The sequence below is a fragment of the Lemur catta genome, chromosome 11 (assembly GCF_020740605.2).
Source record: "Lemur catta isolate mLemCat1 chromosome 11, mLemCat1.pri, whole genome shotgun sequence".
Lineage (NCBI taxonomy): Eukaryota > Metazoa > Chordata > Mammalia > Primates > Lemuridae > Lemur > Lemur catta.
The window spans coordinates 24,411,999-24,432,983 of record NC_059138.1 but is presented as its reverse complement, the minus strand read 5'-3'; the positions used below and the strand labels follow the sequence as shown (position 1 = coordinate 24,432,983).

At 35.3% G+C, this 20,985-nt stretch overlaps 1 protein-coding gene across 3 annotated transcripts in view; it reads right to left on the bottom strand.

The window, feature by feature from the left end:
• Nucleotides 1–18,798, bottom strand: part of IQUB (IQ motif and ubiquitin domain containing) — a 52,362-nt gene extending 33,564 nt beyond the window's left edge. For all 3 annotated transcript variants that reach the window (XM_045564918.1, XM_045564919.1, XM_045564920.1), the window contains exons 1-6: nt 18,634–18,798; nt 11,885–12,476; nt 9,754–9,888; nt 6,038–6,199; nt 5,779–5,951; nt 5,418–5,573 (exon numbers count right to left, since the gene is read on the bottom strand). In XM_045564918.1, coding sequence (XP_045420874.1) covers nt 5,418–5,573; nt 5,779–5,951; nt 6,038–6,199; nt 9,754–9,888; nt 11,885–12,473 — 1,215 coding nt within the window. In that variant the 5' untranslated portion in view covers nt 12,474–12,476; nt 18,634–18,798. The remainder of the gene's footprint in view (nt 1–5,417; nt 5,574–5,778; nt 5,952–6,037; nt 6,200–9,753; nt 9,889–11,884; nt 12,477–18,633) is intronic.
• Between the last annotated feature and the right edge of the window lie 2,187 nt (nt 18,799–20,985).

Genomic DNA, 20,985 nt, shown 5'->3' with positions numbered 1-20,985 from the left:
AAATATTAATAAAATTCTTCTCATTCAACAATGAGAAGAATTTATATTTGTTTGACCAGCAACATCTGGAAAATTAATAGCAATGCAAATTTTCAGGCCCTATCCCAGAGCTATTGAATCAGAAACTTAGGGGTGAAATATATAGCATTCTGTATACTAACAAGCCCTCCAGGTGATGCTGCTGCTAAAGTTGTCACACTACTTTGCTAGAGTAAATCAAAACACAACAAAAAACAAAACCAGACTAGCTATAGTTAACATTTTCAGAGAGACATGAAAGGCAATAAACATAAAATAATCAATATAATAAGCCAACAAAAGACTGACAAAATTTTTATTTTTGAAATTTTAAAAAATTAATAGAATATGTATTAGCTTGGGCACTATTAAACTTGTTAAACTTTTTAAAGACATCAAAACACAGTTTTTTAAACAACACAGAAGTTTTTCCCCTTTCACATCATAATCCAGGATTGGCAATGCGGTTTAGGCCTACTGGGAAAGCTCTCATATTTAACAAATGGCTTCCTACTTCTATGTCCCAGCTGGCTGGTCCACTTCTCATCATCTTCCAACCAGTAAAAAGGAGGAAAGGAACAAAGAACACTTTAAGAGCAACACCTATAAGTGGCTCACATCATTGTCCCTCACATCCCGCTATCCAGATCTTAGTTATATGGTCTCACTGATATACAAAGGAGGTTATGAAATGTGTTCTTCAATGCGACAGCCATATGCCCAGATAGAGCTTTGCTACAATGGGAAAAGCGAAGAATGGATATTGGCAGAAAACTAGTAGTTTATTATAAGCAGATTTGCAGCATGTACAGAGTCTAAGAAGGAATATATAAGCAAGAAACTTAGGTGAGAAAATCTTTTAGAACGCAGGACAAAATGTCATAAAAATTAGAAAGAATGAAGGAAAATTAAGATACATGAAAGAGAAATTCAAACATTCCAAACTATGTCTGATATAAGTTCCAGACAGAATGAAGAAAGGTGACTTAGAAATTAGTCAAAAATAATAGGATCAAGATGGCTGACTAGATGCAAGTAGTATGTGCCTCCTCCATGGAAAGGAACCAGAATAGTACGCAGATACTCACATTTCAAACACATCATCTAGGAGAGACTGCTAGGATTCACCAAGAAAGTAATGGAAAGCACCAAAAGTAAGTAAGAAGAGGATTCAATGTAGCCTGCCTGGCCAGGGACTGGCTGAGAACTCGGAGAAGCTCCTGGACAAGAGGAAACAGTAAGAGAGAAACCCCTAAAGGCTCAATACTCCAAAAATAGGTTTACAATCTTGGCTACCAGAGAACCTCTCAACCCATGCAGGCTGCAGGCCTAACAAAGGCAACTGCTTAGAGATTTCACAGATTGTTTCTCCAGAAAGGGAACCCACATAGAATCACATAGGCATCTGAAGCTAGAGCGGCTTTAGCTGGGCACCATTCTAAGGGCATAGACATCAGGGATCTACAGATGTACCTGCTCAGGCAGAGTTTGAGTTTACACAGCTACAGCTGCTGCCTGGCTGAGGAGGGAGAGAAGCCTAAGCTGTCCTATATACACCTAGGACAATACCCACTACCCTACTACTGTAAGACCAAGATGTAAGTGGACTGCACTCCCAACAGTTTATTGCCCACAGCACTCACCTGAAAGGGGCCCCACCCTCTTTGATTGCTGGAGCACAGTGAGCACCATTTCGAGAGTTTAACACTGGGCTGAACCCCACCCTTGCATCAAGTTCGGGGTTTATGGCTGCCGGCACCACCTGGCCAGGAAGGACAGGGGAGAAAAAGCTCTCCTAAGCACACTTAAGATAACACCCACTGACCTGCTACAGGCAACTGGGGACTGGGGGCTAGCCCACCTAACCCATTGCAGCTGCCAGAAACACTAACAAAGGCCACTTGGGTCCCAGTGGGTGGCTCCACCACTGCTATTGCCACTACCCCCATCACACCAGCTGCCCAGGGGCCTGAGAACCTGCCCACACACACCTAGCCCTCTGCTCCCACTATAAGCTTTTGAGCAACCCATCTGGAGGCCCAAGAATCAGCTCTCCAGGACTCACTAACACCACTGCCAGTGTAAGCTGCTCTGGGGACTAAAAACAGGCATACCCAGACCATTGCTGCCACCCTGGGACCCAAAAACTGCCTCAGCTGGTGTCCAAATGCCCAGCAAAACATCAAGACACTCTCAACTAAATAATAGATACCAATGACCCTGTGTATTGCCAAAGAAATCATACAAAGATCACACTACCACAGGCATCCAAAATCAAAGCCAGTGTGTCCTAATCAACCAACAATATATACCTGCAGGAAAAAATTCTCCCCTATGAAAGCAATTTCAAAAAAAACAGAACAAGTGCCTGTTCTACCAGACGCACAGATATCAATGTAAAGACACAGGAAACATGAAAAAGCAAGGAAATATGACACCACCAAAGGACTATAATAATTGTTCAGCAATGAATCCCAACCAAAAAGAATTCCTGGAAAAGCCAGATAAAGAATTCAAAATACTGATTTTTAAAGAGGCTCAATGAGATGCAAAAGAAATCTCAAAACTAATACTAAGAAATCAGAAAATCAATTCAGAATATGAATGATAAATTTACCAAAAAATAAATCAGAAATTCTGGAGCTGAAAAATTCACGGAAGGAGACACAAAATATATTTGAAAGCTTCAATAATAGACTAGACCAAGCAGAAGAAAGAATCTCAGAACTTGAAGACAGGTCTTTTGAAATAATCCAATCAGACAAAAATAAGAAAAAAAAATGAAAAAGAATGAACAAAGCCTTTGAGATGTCTGGAACTATGTAAAGTGACCAAATTATAAATTATCAGTATTCCCAAGGACAAAGAGAGACAAAAGTTTGGAAAACATATTTGTGAAAATAATTGATAAAAACTTCCCAAGTCTACCAAAAAGTTAAATACCCAGATATGGTAGGCCCATGATCCCTGGGCAAATACATTGCCAAAAGGACTTCACTATGGCATATTATAATCAGAATGTCTAAAATAAAAAGGAAAGAAGAATTTTTAAAATTAGCAAAAGAAAGTATCTAGTCACCTGTAAAAAAATAAAAAGCTGAGGAATGAAAAATTACCTATTAAGTACAATGTACACTATTCAGGTGATGAGTACACTAAATGCTCAGACCTCACAACTATACAATATATCCATGTAACAAAACTTCACCTTATCCCCTAAATCTATTGAAATAAAAGAAATTAAGTATTGAACTAAAAAAGCTATAAAAAGAATAAAATGAACATGGCCCAAGTGGAAAAGAATTGAAGATAAAAGAACTTATTAAATGGAAATGTACTTCTTATGCTGACTTTTAACTAATCCCTCTGTTTACAGCTCACTCCTCACATGTCCACCTCCCACAGAACCTCCAATTCACCTTCCAAGATTATATGGGGTAAATCAACTTGGCTCTTGATGCCATTCCCCTCAGTAGGCATTTTGATTTTCACTTCTTCTGCTCTAGTAAGTTAAGCTAACACTTCCTGTGCTTTACAACTTCAAAAAAAAATCAACTGACATTTATTCTTCTCATGTATTCTTTGTCCCTGTATGTTTAACCTTTTTTATTGCTATAAAATCATTTTATTGGAGTGTAGAAAGTATTGTAGAGACTTCCATTTCCATACCTAATATCCAGTCTCCCCTACTTCCTTTTACTAAGAAAATCTCAATCTTATTGAGGAGCAACATGTGCTACTTTAAAAATGCATTTATCACACATTCTTGCAGTGGGGATAGTCACATGACACAGTTCAAGTCAATGAGATGCAAGTGGAAGTCACTGGATGAGGTTTTCAGGGGAAACCCTTGAAGATGGTATACATGGGACCCCCTTGACTTTTCCATTCTTCCTGCATAGAATGCAGACATGACAATGAAGGTTAGTCAACCATTTTATCATCGTATAGTTATAAGTTCATGAGCTCATGATGAGGTAGTTTAATGGAGTAGAAAGATAAAGGAATTTAGGTTCCTAATGACATCATGGAGCCACCATCCAATCCCAGTGCAGTAAGAAAATAAAAATTAGTTAAACTACACTAAAACTAAGAGAGTGAAAAATCATTAGACTGGAATAACAGGCACTAATAAAGCCAGCTACAGAGTTAACAAGAAACAACATTTCTCCCAAGGACATTCTGCAGCTATAAAAGGTCTTAACAACCCCTTCTTTGAGTGACTACCATTTTCTTACTCATTGAGAAACTTTGTTCTCTAAAATCATAAACTATTAGAAACTTTACCGTTTGGAATTAGATCGGTAAGAATGAAACATTCCACTCTTGCCTAGAGGACCTAAGTCACTTTGACAGAGAGAAGCAGCTTCAATTTACAGCCAAGATGCTGAACTTCAGAGAAATGCAGAGAAGAAACATTCTACAACTCTTTAAATGTTGTTCCCAAGGGAATACGAACCTGGTGCACTTCGAATTCTAGACCTGATATTGACCCATTTACATACAGCCTTGTTTTGCACTGAGAATATCAAGATACCGCTTCACTTAAATTTCACCTAAACTTCACTCTTCCCCAAAATTCTACACTGACTCTGTCTTTTCCTTTATTTGGTGAAAATTAGTTTGGAATGAAAAGTAAAAATTCATCAAGACCGGAACAACTGACACTGATAAAGCCGGCTATAAAGTTAGTCCTGTGGTTCCCCTGGTGTGCAGTCTTCTCTTTAGGACAATGAGTCAATAGACTTGCCATTTTTGTACTACAAGTTTTTCTCTTAAGTCTTGGGCTAATTGGGCTAAAAAATAAACCAGACTACCTCCAGATTTCTTGTCATTTGAAAAACAAAATTTCTTATTTAAATCACTGCTCTCAGGTCATTTTTACTCACAGCAAATAATGCTAGGAGGTAGATCCAACTATACTGTCTATAAGAGATCAAACACGTTGAAAGTAAAAGGATGAAAAAAGACAAGACTATGCAAATAATAAGATAAGACAGTTGGATTGGCTATATTAATATCAGAGAAAATAGATTTTAATGTCCTATTTGGTTTCAATTAGTCTGGAAAGCTCCCTAGGTTATTCTACTATGACAAAGGTTAAAGCTAGGAGACAGAAGTGTTGCAAAGGCTAATAATGGCCAAAGGCAGCAGGCAAAGCACCTGGGTTTCCCTAAGAAAAAGGGAAGGAGTAGGATCATTTAGGATTCTGGTTCCCTGTATCGGGTGAGGGGCACGGGAGGGATATTGGAGATAATGACTGCTTTTATTAGTAATGAAATGTGACCCATACTCTTGTGGGTTCTTTCTCAAGCTGTGCCTTAGAGAAACACAGATACACACAGAACAATTGATTTGTATATTTAATTTGTAGTCATCCACAACAAAAGTTATCTTACCGCCTTTAATCTTTTAGCATGATATTCTGCTGCTGAAAAATATATTCCCGGTTTTACCAATTTATCAGTTATATTTGATACATACACACCAATTTTAGTCATCTGTGTAGATGTTGTATTTGTAGTTTGTTGTAACTTTCTTCTCTGAAACACTGTCTAAAAGAAAAATATAAAAATTGAAATAAGTACCCACCATATACACACATGAGTGAAAATATATTTCTACATATTTAAGTTAATTTTCTTTTATTATTTTAATTGTTACGTAATTACTATAAAATTTAATTTGAGAGAGTCATGCAGTATCACAATTATTGATTCAATAGCTTCAAAAACCTAAATGGAAAAATTTAAATATTACCTGTGTATCCCTACAAAATACACTAGTTTTTTCAGGAATCTTTTTAGGTACAGTTTGTGTTCCAGCATTGTGATATTCTATTCCTGTTATTTTATGCCTGAATCCACCAAGAAATGGTTTATGAAAGTCAGATTTTACAATTTCAACAGGTACCTCCTGGTACTGATCAATGCCTGAAGAGATAGATAAAAGCAAGATAGAATGAAAGTTCCAGTATAGAGAGACTCAAAAATACTTCAAAAGACATCAAATAACTAACCAGTTTGTATGGTGACAGTTATGGTTTGAGAGAGATCATTTAATCTTTGTATTCTTTTGATTGGATATGTATCTGGATATGCAGAAAAGATTTCCACTTGTATGGTTTCCTGTGGCTTAACTCCATGTTGTAATAGGGTCTCATTATTTTTAAGAATTATTCCTAAAAAATAAATAAGATTTAAAAAGTTTTATGACCAAAAAATGGTTATTCATTGATTTTCTTTTTTCTTTTTTTAATTGACAAAAATTGTATATACTTATGACACACAACATGAGGTTTTGATACATGTATACATTTGTGAAATGGCTGAATACAGCTAATTAACATATCCATACCATTATCTCCCATATTTATCATTTTTTGTGGTAAGAATACTTAAAAAATCTACTCTCGTAACAATTTTCAAGTATAAAATATATTGTTATTAACTATAGACACCATGATGGTTATACATTTTAGATTTCTAAAAATGGCTAATTATATGTGCTCATTTTAAGGAGATGGAAAACATCAAAGATGCTTGTAGAAACACATATCATTTAATTACTAAATATAGTATTAATGTTTTACACCTCTTGCTGTAATGTTAGTATAGAAAACTCTATAATAGGAAGAGTTATAGTGCATTCTTGAGCAAGAATTCAGAATTATAAATAAAGCTACAACTCTCAATTAGAAATATAAATATATAATCATCATGAAATTCTATAAACATTTAAAAATAAAAACATCCTATAGTGTGAGTAAATAATATTCTAAAAATTGACTCTATAAAAAACACAATGTGTTACACATAAGCACAAGGCATATCCGTATCAGAAGGATAATTATTTCAATACCCATCCCATTCTCCAATGCAGAAAAGCATATAGGCAGAATTCCAAAGAATCCCTTCTTTTTCTCTTTTCCTAACCAGAAACTCATACAAATCAATTCATGCCAAGGTGGAGGTAAGTCTGTCTTATACTAGAAAAAGTGTACATCACTTTATTTTTATGTTGCTGTTGCTTCAACTTTTACTCCCTACTCACACTTCAACCTTGCCATTGGTGTATTCAATAAGTTGACTAATTTTCTTAATCTGTCTTAAGGCATACAAAAATGTAATAATGTTACTGGCTACTATTTTGTGTCACAGAAACTTTACTGATGACATCTGTATCAATCTTCAAATACACGATCTTCCTAAATTACAAATAGGAATTAGAACACAGCAAAACTACACTCATTCTTAGAAATAAATTAGATACCACTACAGATAATCCCTGACTTAACAATAGTTTGACTTACAATTTTTCAACTTTATGATGGTGCAAAAGTGACACACATTCAGTAGAAACCACACTTTGAGTACCCATACAATCATTCTGTTTTTTACTTTCAATGCAATATGCAATAAATTACATGAAATACTCAAGAGTTTATTACAAAATAAGATTTTTATTAGATGATTTTGTCCAACTGTAGGCTAATGTAAGTGTTCCAAGAACATTTAAGGTAGGCTAAGCTAAGCTATGACGTTCTATAGGTTAGGTGTATTAAATGCATTTTTGACTTATGACATTTTCAATTTATGTTGGGTTTATTGGTACATGACCCAGTCATAAGTCAGGGACCATCTGTAATCTATTTTGGCTATGTTCAAGAAAGCACATTCTAATATCTTTGAGTTTCAATTTCACATCTTAAATTCTTAATTTAAAAAAATTAACATAAATGTCATATGGGCTTTGTGATAGGTTGAACAATGACCCAAAATATGCTTACATCCTAACCCTCCATAACCTATAATGGCAAAAGTGACTTTGCAGATTTGATTAAGCATTTTGAGATGGAGAGTTATCCTGAGTTATATCGTTGGGCCCTAAATGTAATCACAATCTTCTTATAAGAAGGAGGAAAGAGATTTGACTACAGAGGAGAAGGCAATATGACAGAAGCAAAGAGAGGTGGCTTTGAAAATGGAAGGGGCCAATGAGCCAATGAATGCGTGGAATGCAACTATAGAAGCTGGAAAGGCAAAGAAGTAGAATCTCTGCTAAAGCCTCCAGAGGGTGAGTGGTTCTGGTGACACGCTGACTTTATCCCACTGAAACTGATTTAGGATTTCTGACCTCCAGAACTGTAAGAGAAATATATGTGTTGCTTTAAGCCTCTAAGTTTGTGATTGGTACCACTGCCATAGAAAACTCATAGGGGTTCCCTCTCCATTCCTCTACTTGTTTATATAGTGGGCTTAGTCCCACCCAACTTGAGCTCCAGTTCTAGTTCTAGCTGAAAGCACCCATCTTAGAAGATGGTTGGCATAGAATCAAGCTCTTTTATAATGCTGCTGACATAAGCCTGCTACCCAGTGGTGATGCCTGGTACTTACATATAAACAAAAAAGGTCACAAAATGGAAAGAACAGAAATCCTTGAGTACCACTACCCAGCTACTACAGTCTCAAGGTGCTCTCTGTTCTCCAATTTGGAACTTCACCTTATAGTTAACACCCAGCAGTTTCAAATTCCCTCTTTGCAGTCATAACTACATTTAAGTTCAGACTGCCAATCATCAGCTGTGCGACTTTGCACAAGCTCCTTGAGCTTTGGTTTTCTTCTCTCAAAACAAGAAGCTAAGAATAATAATAATACCTACCTCAAAGAATTGTGTAGATTAAAAATAATGTAGGCAAAATGTTTTGTGAAAATACCAACACATAGTAAGTGCTCAGTAAATTAACCACCATCATCAACATGACTATCATCATTATCATTACTAATACTAATAATTATTTAAATTTTAGCTTTGTTTACCCAATCAAGCTTTATTAATCAGTTATTTGAATATGAACATCTTACTTTTGGAGTACATTCACTATAATAGAATTTTTTAAATAATTTTAAAATTGAATTGATTTTCTCTGGAAACTTTTTGTGGTATCTTTATAAGTCAATACCAAAACTTTTTTAACTAAAATATTAGGATCTATCCAGACATATTCTATAGAAACATATATTAATCCATGTTAGTCTGATAAATTACCACAGTTATAAAGACTATGTTCTCTCATGACACAAAGCTAATATAAATTCAGTAAGGCTGCTCAGTATCATCCACAAAATATATTAATAACCTGACATCATGAGAATGTGAATTGACCTTAATGTATAAAACACTCATAAACCATTTTCAGTATTCTTCTTGTTCTACACATTCTCCTTCATTACCCATTTTTTTCAATCTCATCTCTTCACACTCCCCATATGTAATCTACTTCCAGCTACTCGAAACTTCTTACCACTTCTCAAAAGTTCCAGGTTTTCTCACCTTTTTGGGATGTAGCACAAGAAATACCATTTTTATTAAATGAAACTTTCTAGAATCTCCTAGGGAGGTTCCTTTCTCCCTGGCCCTTAGCTTTTTGTGCATATTTCCATTAAACCATTTACACGCTATGTGGTAACTATTGGATGCATCTTCTTCATTACTGATCTGTAAACAACTTGAGAACACAAATCTTACTTCATGTTTCTTTGTATCTCCATTACTTAGCAAAGTATCTAGAACAAAGTATGTCCTCAATAAAAATGTGTTGAATTAATGCATGCATAAGCACAATATAGTGTTCTAATACTTTATAGCAAGATATTTAACAAATCAAAAATCTTAATTGTTTACATGTTAAAATTAGAGAAGTCTTGGTAAGTTTTATTAGCCTCCCAACTTACCTGAATAGGTCATCTGCAGTGCATAAGATGGGACACCTACTAGGAATGAAAAATGATCCTTGAGGTATTGAACAATGTCGTCAACTTTAAAAGGCATTACAATTTCCTGACCCACAGGAATAAGTACAACTTTTACTGTAAATGAAAAGAGAGAAGAAAGAATGATAGTCAAATATAGAGAGGGTCAATAAACTACAGTCCACAAACAGATACAGAATTATGTGTCAATTCTTAATCAAATGGAATGCAGGTTGATTCTGTCATGTTTCCTTACCACACCTCAATGATAAGGGTTACTTTTAATTTTCTATAAGGAGAAGTAATCAACATTCATTTGCAATCTTTTGCTTTGAAAGTTAATCGCTAATCTCAAGAATTAGCAACGATGTTCAACACCTGGTATACTTTATTTAGACCTAAGCATAGGAAACATCTCAGGAAATTAGGCATTTTTATATAGTGAGTATAGGAAAGGGAGATCTTGAGACAGAGGTGTCCCCGAACTTAGAAAAGCACTATAACTTCTTTTCACAAAGATGGACTTTATATAACTCACTCCCCACTCTACAAAATAGGAAATCAAAATACTCAAATGCTTACATGTTAAAAATAAAAACTGTTATTACAAAATTATTACCTGTTTATAAATTATAGGAAGGAAATACAGTATTTAAAAACTAATTAATATAAGGTAAACTTTTTTCTTTTACATCTATAGACTTTAAATTTTAATGGAAAAGATGTAATAAGTAAGATGGAGTATAGAATGTGCAATGCAGGCCAAAAAGTTTTGTATATTTCTAGATGCTGACATAACAGTTTTTATAAAGTTAAATGAGATATTTATCAATAATTCCATAACAAAATTTTACTAGGTATTGGTGATGCTAAGGTTCTCTGAACTTGTCAAAACTTGTTTTCACAGTTCCCTATCAACAAACAGAATGGTTTCACAGATGTTAAATTATCAGAACGCTATTTTAATTGTTTTATGGGTACAAAAAGCTATTGAATATATTTTAAAACTTTCATAGCAGCGACTTCTTAAGATTTGGGAAGGGGAGTTGTGTAAAGGGATTTGCAAAGCTCAGGTAGTACAGGAACAAGACAACTATTTTTTAAATCACCAGGTGTTTTTATAAGTTACAGTATCAGGGAATGGCAGAAATATTCAAAAATGGGGGTTCCATTGTGTAATGGTGAGCACGCTGGACTCTGAATTCAGAAATATCCAAAAATGAAACCCAAATTTACAGTGAATAATAAAATTGAGAGATATTCACTTCCATCAGCTGTAATTTGGCTTAATTAGTTTTCTCTCCTTCCTCCATTTCATTCTTGTGTGGACACACCACACAAGGGTAACCTACTCCACTGGATTTAAAAGTTACATTTACCAGCCAATCTAAGCTGCTGTTATTATTGTTAAATCATGGCCCATGCTCTCCACCCAGTGGGTGGAAACTCTCTCAAAACTCATGGAAAGGAGGAAAAGGAACCATCAATTAACAGTGCAAATGGACTAATGGATTCTGTGTAACCATATAGTGCTTCTCCCCCTTTGCTCTATTACCAAGAATGTAATAATAACTGTAAAAATAATGTCATCAACATTATTTTTATATGTCTTTAAAATTAACCTACAATAAAAGACAATAATGATTTTTCGGAAGCTAAATATGAGGTTAACTGTAAACAGACAACAGAAATATATGAAAGTAACATGATATACGGAATGACCACTGGATACGAAACTAGGAAATCTATAGAGTGTGTACAACAATTAATTACAAATTGCCAAGCAAAAGAATTCTAATTTTTGTCAAGAATTTCTCCACCATTTTCTGAGTTCCCTAAATATTTTTAAAACCAATGAAGTATTTCATTAAAACATAAATATTAATTTAAAATTTACTGATGTTCATTTATTAAGGAAGAATATATACTACAGAATAGAAAAATTTTCACACATAATTAAGAGTGCAACTACAAGTGGTATAACTACAGAAGTTTGGTGGATAAGGGAAAGTAATATCAAATATAAAACAAATCTTAAACAAAAATAAACAAACAAGAAAGAGCAACCATTCTTTGAAATGAAATGAAATATTCTATCTTCCCTAGGTAATACCTGTTGCTAAAGAATCTTTCACTGATTTTTGCAAAGACTCCTTTATCGCTTTTATTTTATCCAGAAATGACAGAGTATCATCATTTGGTTTTTGCATTATATCCTGCTCTTCAGAATGTCTTGAAGTATATGAACTCTGTATGGATGACACATCCTTTTCCACGCTTTCTTCTTCATCAACTGGTTCTGGGCTTGAAGAGCTTTGGTCATTCTGCTCTTCACCACGTATTTCCTGGTCATTACTGAATTGTTCTAATTCAGATACATGTTCTTCAATTTGATGTGACTCTTGAGACTCTTCTGAGGGAACTGGAATATTGACAGTGTTGAGATCATCAATTTGATCTGACTCTTCAGCCTCTTCTGAGGGAACTGGGATATTGACAGTTTTGAGATCATCAATTTGATCTGACTCTTCAGCCTCTTCTGAGGGAACTGGGATATTGACAGTTTTGAGATCATCAATTTGGTCTGACTCTTCAGCCTCTTCTGAGGGAACTGGGATATTGACAGTGTTGAGATTATCATCACTTTCTTCCGCTGACTCAACTATATCCTCAACATCAAACTCTTCTCCCTGATCAGACATTTCCTGAATTAAGAAAAATGAACACATTTACTACATACATAAAAGTTTTACACCAAATATCAAATTCATTGCTGGTGTAATGTTCATAATATACCACAATGTTGCTTATTATTTTTTTATTATCTTAGCAATGGCATCAGGTATAAAACATTGGTAACTATTTTAAATAAAATACTAAAGAAAGTAAAAATGACTAACAAAAAGAGAACTTAAAAAAGAAGTCCCTCTGGGATTCCGAGGCGGGTGGATCGCTCGAGGTCAGGAGTTCAAGACCAGCCTGAGCGAGACCCCGTCTCTACTAAAAATAGAAATAAAAATTATCTGGACAACTAAAAATATATATAGAAAAAATTAGCTGGGCATGGTGGTACATGCCTGTAGTCCCAGCTACTTGGGAGGCTGAGGCAGTAGGATCGCTTAAGCCCAGGAGTTGGAGGTTGCTGTGAGCTAGGCTGACGCCATGGCACTCACTCTAGCCCGGGCAACAAAGTGAAAAAAAAAAAACAACAACAACAACAACAACAAAAGAAGTCCCAAAACAATAAATGTTGGTGTGGATGCAGAGAGACAGGAACACTCATACACTGCTGGTGGGACTGCAAACTAGTGCAATCTCTGTGGAAAGTAATATGGAGATATCTCAAAGAGCTACAAGTAGAACTACCATTTGATCCATCAATCCTATTACTGGGCATCCACCCAAAGGAAATAAAGACATTCTATAAAGACATCTGCACTAGAATGTTTATAGCAGCATAATTCACAATTGCAAAGATGTGGAAACAACCCAAGTGCCCATCAATACATGAGTGGATTAAGAAAATGTGGTATATGTATGTCATGGAATTCTACTCAGTTACAAAAAACAATGGTGATTAGCACCTCTTATATTACCTAGATAGAGCTGGAGCCCATTCTACTAAGTGAAGTATCACAAGAATGGAAAAACAAGCACCACATGTACTCACCATCAAATTGGTATTAACTGATCAACACTTAAGTGCACACATAGTAATAACATTCATCAGGTGTCAGGCAGATGGGAGGGGGAGGAGGGGATGGGCATATACAGACCTAATGGGTGTGGTGCACACTGTGTGGAGGATGGACACGCTTGAAGCTCTGACTCAGGTGGGGCAAGGGCAATATATGTAAAAAATATTTGTACCCCCATAATATGCTGAAATTAAAAAAAAAATTTTTAAAGAGTAAGTCTGAATAGGAACAGTCAAGAATTGTGCAGAAGCTGAGATTTTATCCTACCTGCAAGCTAACAATGTAGCCTGCCATAGTTTCATGGATGCTTTCTGAATACATTAGACTCCTAGGTCAGAGACAAAGGACTTTATTACTCATGGCACAGCAGACAGCAGGAGCTGCATATTCACATAGAATTCCTGTGCCCCCAAGTCCCACAGGGACAATGTGGAAGAGCTCAATTAGATGCTACATATACAGTGGTTTTCCATCGCAGCTGAAGAAACTACAATCCTTTATAATGAACTGCAACCAAATTTATACAACTTTTGCACAATATGATATTATTGCCACTATACTAAACAACAGAAGGAGCTTTAGAAGGAGACACTATCTCTATCTTCCAAGGCTGTTAACTATACAAATATCCTTGGAAAGACAGTCCAGAACAAAGCTGTCAGTGCCTCTTGAACAGAAATGTAAGAGAACCATGGGGAATTGTCTCCCACGAGGAATAAGAACCATCTATCAACCAGTACCAAGGAGCCTCAGAGAGTCCACATCCTGTGATTATTCTCCTAGCTATCCAGTAAGGATGACCATTTCACAACAGCAATTACATTGTCTCTCACACAGCCAGCAGGAACTATGCTTGCTCACCTATGCTCTGAAACTTTGTCAGGTTCCACCTGACACTACTTAGTGTGAAAAAGGTCCCATGTAATGGCCCACAACATTTAAAGGCACTGCCCTAGCAGACACCTAAAGGGGAATCCATGCCTATATTCCGACCAAGGTAGAGAGAGATCAAATCAGCTCAGATGCCCACCAGGGAAGTAGAGTAGATCCCACTGGCCCTAAGACAATAAATTTCATAACTGTAACATCATTAAATTATCTACAACAGTATAATAAAGTATACATATGAAATTAGACTCCTTTCTCTTAATATATATATATTTTTATATATATGTTTTATATATATATATAAAACATAACCAAGTAAGGTTTACTTTGGGAGTCACCCTTAATTCTTCCCTTTCTCAAACCCATTATCTAGTCACTCACCAAGCCCTGTCAGTAGTGACCTAAAAACTTAGTTTCAGTCTACTTTTGTCCATCACTCTGTCATATTTGACAGTATTACTGTAATAGCTGGTCACCTTAATTTCATCCTTGAATGCTCCCTGCCAAAAAAAATCCACTATTCTCACAGCAGCCAAAGAAATAATCTTTGTAAATCAGATCATGGCCCTTTCATACTTAAATACCTCTAAAATAAAATGTTTTCTAGAATAAAATCTAAAGTACTCACCATGGCCTTCAAAGTTCTAAATGCTAGCTCTTGCCTACCTCTCCGACCTCATCTTGACCACCCCTCTACATCTTACTATATCTAGGGTTGATCTCCATCTTGAGGCTTTTGCATTTTCTGTTTCCTCTGTCAAGAATGTGTTACTATAGATCTTTATAACTAATTCCTTCTAATCTTCCATGTTTCAGCTCGAATGCAGCTTCTCTAGGAAGGCCTCCGTAATCACACCCTAATCATCCCCAATTTTATTTTCTTCATGGATCTAATCATGTTAAAAACCATGGCTTATTCATTCACTTACTTGTTTACTGTCTGTTAACACCTACTAGAATAATACTTTCACAGAAAGAAGAATCTTTTCTGCCTTATCAATGCTGCTCCTCCACATCCAGAAACAGGCCTGACAATTAGCATGTGCTCAAAAAATCTTGACTTGAATATGTGAATAAATAAATAAAGGATGCAAAGATCAACATTATAAAATTTGTTAACAGAATTCACTGTATTAACTGAGCAAAAGGGGGAAAACACTGACTATCTACACATATGCCAAAAATGAATACATATTCCTGATTTTTCTTTAAATTATGAGCTAAAAATGAAATTAAACTTCCTTTTTCTGATAAAGGGTATATACTTGTAACAACACACTTAAATAAACACTAGAAGCACTCTCATTAAAGTTAGGAACAAAAGCAGGATCTCTTGTTATTGCTGCTATTAAACATTAAGGAAAAAGAAATGAAGCATAAATATTTGAAAGATAGTGACAAAATTTTGTCATTTATATGAGTAATTTTCAACTTGGAACAATAAAATTGACACAAACTTCCAGTATTAAAGGAAATATTCAAAAATTTAGAAAACGCAATGTGTTGGTCCACATTCTCCATCCATGCTTCCACCACTTTAAAAAGAAAAAGAAAAAGAAAAGAAATAGTGACAAGCTAACTTATTAGTTTGCAAATAGGGTAAAATACCAGACCCCTCACAGTTCTTGGTACTTACTAGCTATGCAGCTGTGAAATACAGTATATATAGATAATGTATATAAAATACTTACCAAACAGTGATGAACATACAGTGAGCACTTAATAGATATTTGCTAATTAGTGATCAACTATTACAAAAATTTCCAAAAGCCTAATAATTGTATATTAATAATGCTTCAGAGGTATCACATAATTACTCATTTAATTCAGTATAAAAATACTTTCAAAATAAAGCATATTAGGAAATACTTACAATAAATTATTTAATCCTCACAGATAAATATCATTATGCTCATTTTATAGATAAAGAAATTAACACAGAGAGGTTAAATAATGTGTTCAAGATCACAGAGCTAGTAAGCGCTAGATCTGGGATTCAAATCCAGGCAGTCTGGATCCAGAACCCATGCTCTTAACCACTACACTGTGTTGTATCTCAATGTAGGGGTCTATGAGGGGTTAGGAGGTTTGGAAAGGGGTCCTAGGATTAAGGAAAAGTTTAGGAACCACTGATCTTCCTCTAGATGAGAAAATTGAGACCCAGGAATGCCTCTTGGTAGGTTAGCGGTAGTCAGATCCAGAATTTAAATGACAGTTTTTCCATCAGACACATTATCAGAGACTGTCTTTTGTTTTTAAGTGAGAAACATAACTACGATTTAAAATTGAGTAGAAAACATGCAACAGATTTTTTTTCTTCACCCCTCTAGAATAAGGAGCTAATTATACTTATTCCTAATACTTCCCCTATGTATATTAATATGATCTACTTGTACACATAAACATGCATAAACACTCACTGCAGCAGATATTAAATGCAAATGACAAAGCACATATATTACTGTGTGAAATGTAAAATGTTGCCAATTTCCAGCCCTAACGGGTAGCAACCCTCTGATAGCTAGTTTGAAAAGACTTTTTAAAATTAATGTTTTTTCATTATTGTCAATTTTGTTGTTGTTTTTAACAGATCAATATATGCTTACAAGAAAAAAATAAATCTGACAGAAGGGGTTGAAATAAAAAAGTATCTCCTTATTGGCCTTATAACCTAATTTCACTCCTTATGGTTCGGCAGTGTTAACAGTTTATCCTTCCAGAAATTGTCTATGAAATTACAACTATATAATGTCATATGTATGTATCTAAATTTGCTTATGATCATATCAATACATCTTTAATATAAAAACTATATATTTGTATATTTTAAACTTTAATACTATTTTATAACTTATTTTTAATATATACTTAACATATATCTTATATTTATTTCTACATAAAACATATGATTTTGCCTCATTCTTTTCAACAACTTCATAGTAATTTCATTGTAGAGCTAAGCCATATTATAGTCAACTGTTGCCCTATTGATGGGCTTTTACTGTCCCTAGTTTCTTAGTATTGAAAATAGTGTTGCATATACATATATATCCATATACATGTGTAAGTATACTATAAAATAAGTTCTCAGATTGGATAAGTCAAAGGGCATGCGGATCTTAATTCTGTTAAATCCCACCAAATTGCTTTCTCACCACATTACAGCCCCAAGGACAGCCCCTTGACTGTTTCATTACATCCTTACATTGTTTTATGAGTCTTAACAATTAAATACCCCTTTGTTGTATGTTGTACTTATGTTTCCCATTATACATTTAATGTTTATATTGTCTTTTACCATATACAAGTTTTAGATTGTTAGGTTAAATTTATCTTTTTGCTTACGAAAATTTCCAAATTTTCTGATACGTATAGAAATACCTTCTCACAATTAAAAGTAAATGCATACATTCAACCATACAGACATAAATAAGACCAATCCGTAAATGTTGACAGAAAACGATTCCAAGATACAGAGTAAGTTTAAAAGCAAAGCACAGAACAGTATGTACAATGCTACAGGTACAACTACATGTTTGTGTACACGTAGAACACCTCTGTAAGGTGCCCTGGAGTGGGGGGAATGGGTAGAAGGAAGATTTTCACTGTTTATCCTTTTTACTATTTGAACTTTTTCCCATTTTTATGTATTGCTATTCAAACATAAATGTTTTAATCTTATTGTTTAAAAATAAAAAAGCAATCTCTATTAGGTTTGCTTATGAAAAAGTCCCCCTTTTCACATAGAATATATTTCATTTCTTACCATCTAAAGCTTGATACATTTAGAACGTTAGTGTATGAATAGTAAGTCTTGCCTTCTACCAAATAGGTAGGGCTTGTTGAATTTTTAAGATTGTTAAGAGGCGAAGACCATGAGTGGAGGGGAAGGCGTAAGAGTACAAGGTGAGGAAAGTTTAAAAGCCTTTGACTTACTGAAAACTGAAAATGGTCGCCCCGGAAGGCTAAACGTTTTCCAACGCCAGATCTGGGTCACACACAGGTCTTGCTTCTGTACTATTACCGTGATAGTGTGTGTGAGGTGTGAGGTGTGAGGTGTGAGGTGAGGTTCACCTCCTAGCTTGATTTCTGCTGCTTCCAAATCCCAAATCAGAGAAGCGGGGCCAGAAAGGGAGCCCAGAAAGATGGGATGCTTTGCATTCCTGACCGACCGGGCAGCTCCAGGAGTCCCACACGTGGTCCTGAGTCCGGCGCGGTTGAGTCACCGGCCCTAAGCGTTGGGCCAGGACAGGGCAGCCAGAACCTGGTCTCCTACCTGACTAAGAAACGCAGCTACTCCCTGTCGAAGCGGTTTCTCAGGCTCCTTGGAAGCAGCTTCAGTACTTGCCGGATTCTCTGTTACCTGCCGGATCCTAGCAACGGCCCTGGCTCCGCCTCCTCCCTCCAGGGCCCCGCCACAGGGGGAAGGGGCGGGGCCAGAGGCGAGGGGGCGGGGCGGGGAGAACATGCTGGGGGGGAGAAGGGGAGGGGCCAGAGGCAAGAAAGTGAAAAGGATGTTAATCTCTCGCCAAGATCCCTTTTACACTTGTGAAAGGGCACAGTTCTAAGAACCAAACACTGACAGCAATTTAAGCTTACAGATATAAAAAATCAGAATCAGAGAAAACATAAATATGAACTGAGAGGCAAGAAATTGTCAAAGGAGAACACAGGTGTACAACAGTAGGTAGGTGCCTACTTGCTTTTGTTAAATTTACAACTTGGCTCTTAGCTTCCTGGCAGCCAAAGAGAAAAAGGAGACAGTATCTATTTAGTCTCCTTATAAGTCAGAAAAAGCAAAGCTTATGTTAAAAACTAAGTTATAATGAGTTTTTTTCTCTCAAATTCTTTAAGTTAGCTTTTAAAGAAGCATAAAATAGTATTGAGGGAAAGGTCATCTGTGTTCCTGTTGCAAATATAGTCACAAACTATATCTGGCTGTCTCATAATAGTAGCTAACACTTACTAAATATTGTCACTAAACACCTTAACACCTTGCACATATTTCTAATTTAGTCCTTACAATGATTTTATTAAGGAGAAACTACTATTAGCCCCATTTCACTAATGAGGAAATTAAGACACACAGTGAGTGGTTTAGTGAGGAGATCAGGATTAAACCCAAACAATCTGACTCCAGAGCCTAGATTTTAAACCACTATTTTATGCTACTATGTTTAACACCGTTTGATATTTAAAAAGGGTGTCAGTTTGACAAAATTAAAATTTTTGTTATACATAGGGCAAGTTCATTCCCTCATTCATAATGTTCAGTGTCTTCATTTATGTCATTCTGCTGAAATTGCACTCATCTCCCCATTAACTTCCTAATGTCCAATGTCATTTTTTCAGTCTTCATTTTAAAATAGATATTTTTACTAAGATAATATGAAATGTGTATTATATGCTCAGATAGATTTGGCTTAGTTTTAGTAATGACTTTAAGTAAAAGCAAATGCATTTTAATCACTTCCACACATTCATGAAGAACAGGGAAGAGAGGGCATACAGGTAACCACAAAGGTCAGTCTTTCATGGGTAGACCAGGTAGCAAGCTGTGCAGACAAGTTTTTCCAAACACCCACTACCATCTCCAAAATCACAATGTATCTTAAATTCTGTTACTAATAAGAATTCCATTGGTTTTAAACACTTTTCTGGGTCTCCTCTTCAAAATTTATGATACATTGTCCTCCATGTTAGAAACAGTATGAAAACACTAGGTTTAGGAATAGTGGGAGGAGATGGAGGGAAGAAAGACAGGTGGTAGAGATCTTCAAATACCTCACAGCAGTAAATGTGACTTGATATCTACCACATATTCATATTTTATTTATAGTTTTCTGTGAAGATGAATTTATACCACTCAATCTTAAAATAGGAGCCTAACTTAACACTTAGGTTTCTTGGGTAGCCTATAAGGCCTGGAAAGCTTAGACTCTCAATTATAAAAGTAGAAGAGTAATTTTACAATATCATTTTCCATTTTCATAATAAATCTATGCATTTTCTCAGGATTTATTGCCCAAAATGACTTATCTTTATTTCTCATGAAACATTTCTCTTTGTCTCAGCATTTATATAATAAGCATTCTTTTTTGTGCTTTTATATTTACAAAGATGCCACCTAGTGGCTTTATAAAATCAAGCGTTTCAAAGTATTTCCCATTGTTATTCCAGGCTAAAATGAATAATGAATCTTTTAAAATATTAGAATAATTTAGAAAACTAAGGACGTGAAAATTATGCTTTGGAAATTATCCATGTGGATTACATTCGGATCATAATGCCTCTTTGTGAGCTTGTCAAGAGACTGGAAATATAGGTCCATAGTCCCTTTTCTGAAACCTTTTGGGATAGATATGTTTGATATTCAGAATTATACAGATTTTTGAAAGGTAACATGGGCGTACACTTTATGTAACACATTCAGTGGGTCTGGGAAGCAGTCCAGAATCAAAAACGGTAATATTTCTATAGCAAAATATATTCATATTCACATTAAAGTGGGATAAAGACCATGAAGAGACTTACATCAATTCAGGTCAGGTTTGCTGCCAGATGAATTACGAAAAAATTTTATTTTCAGAGATTTTTTAAATTTGAAATTTAAATAAGGTATTATGAA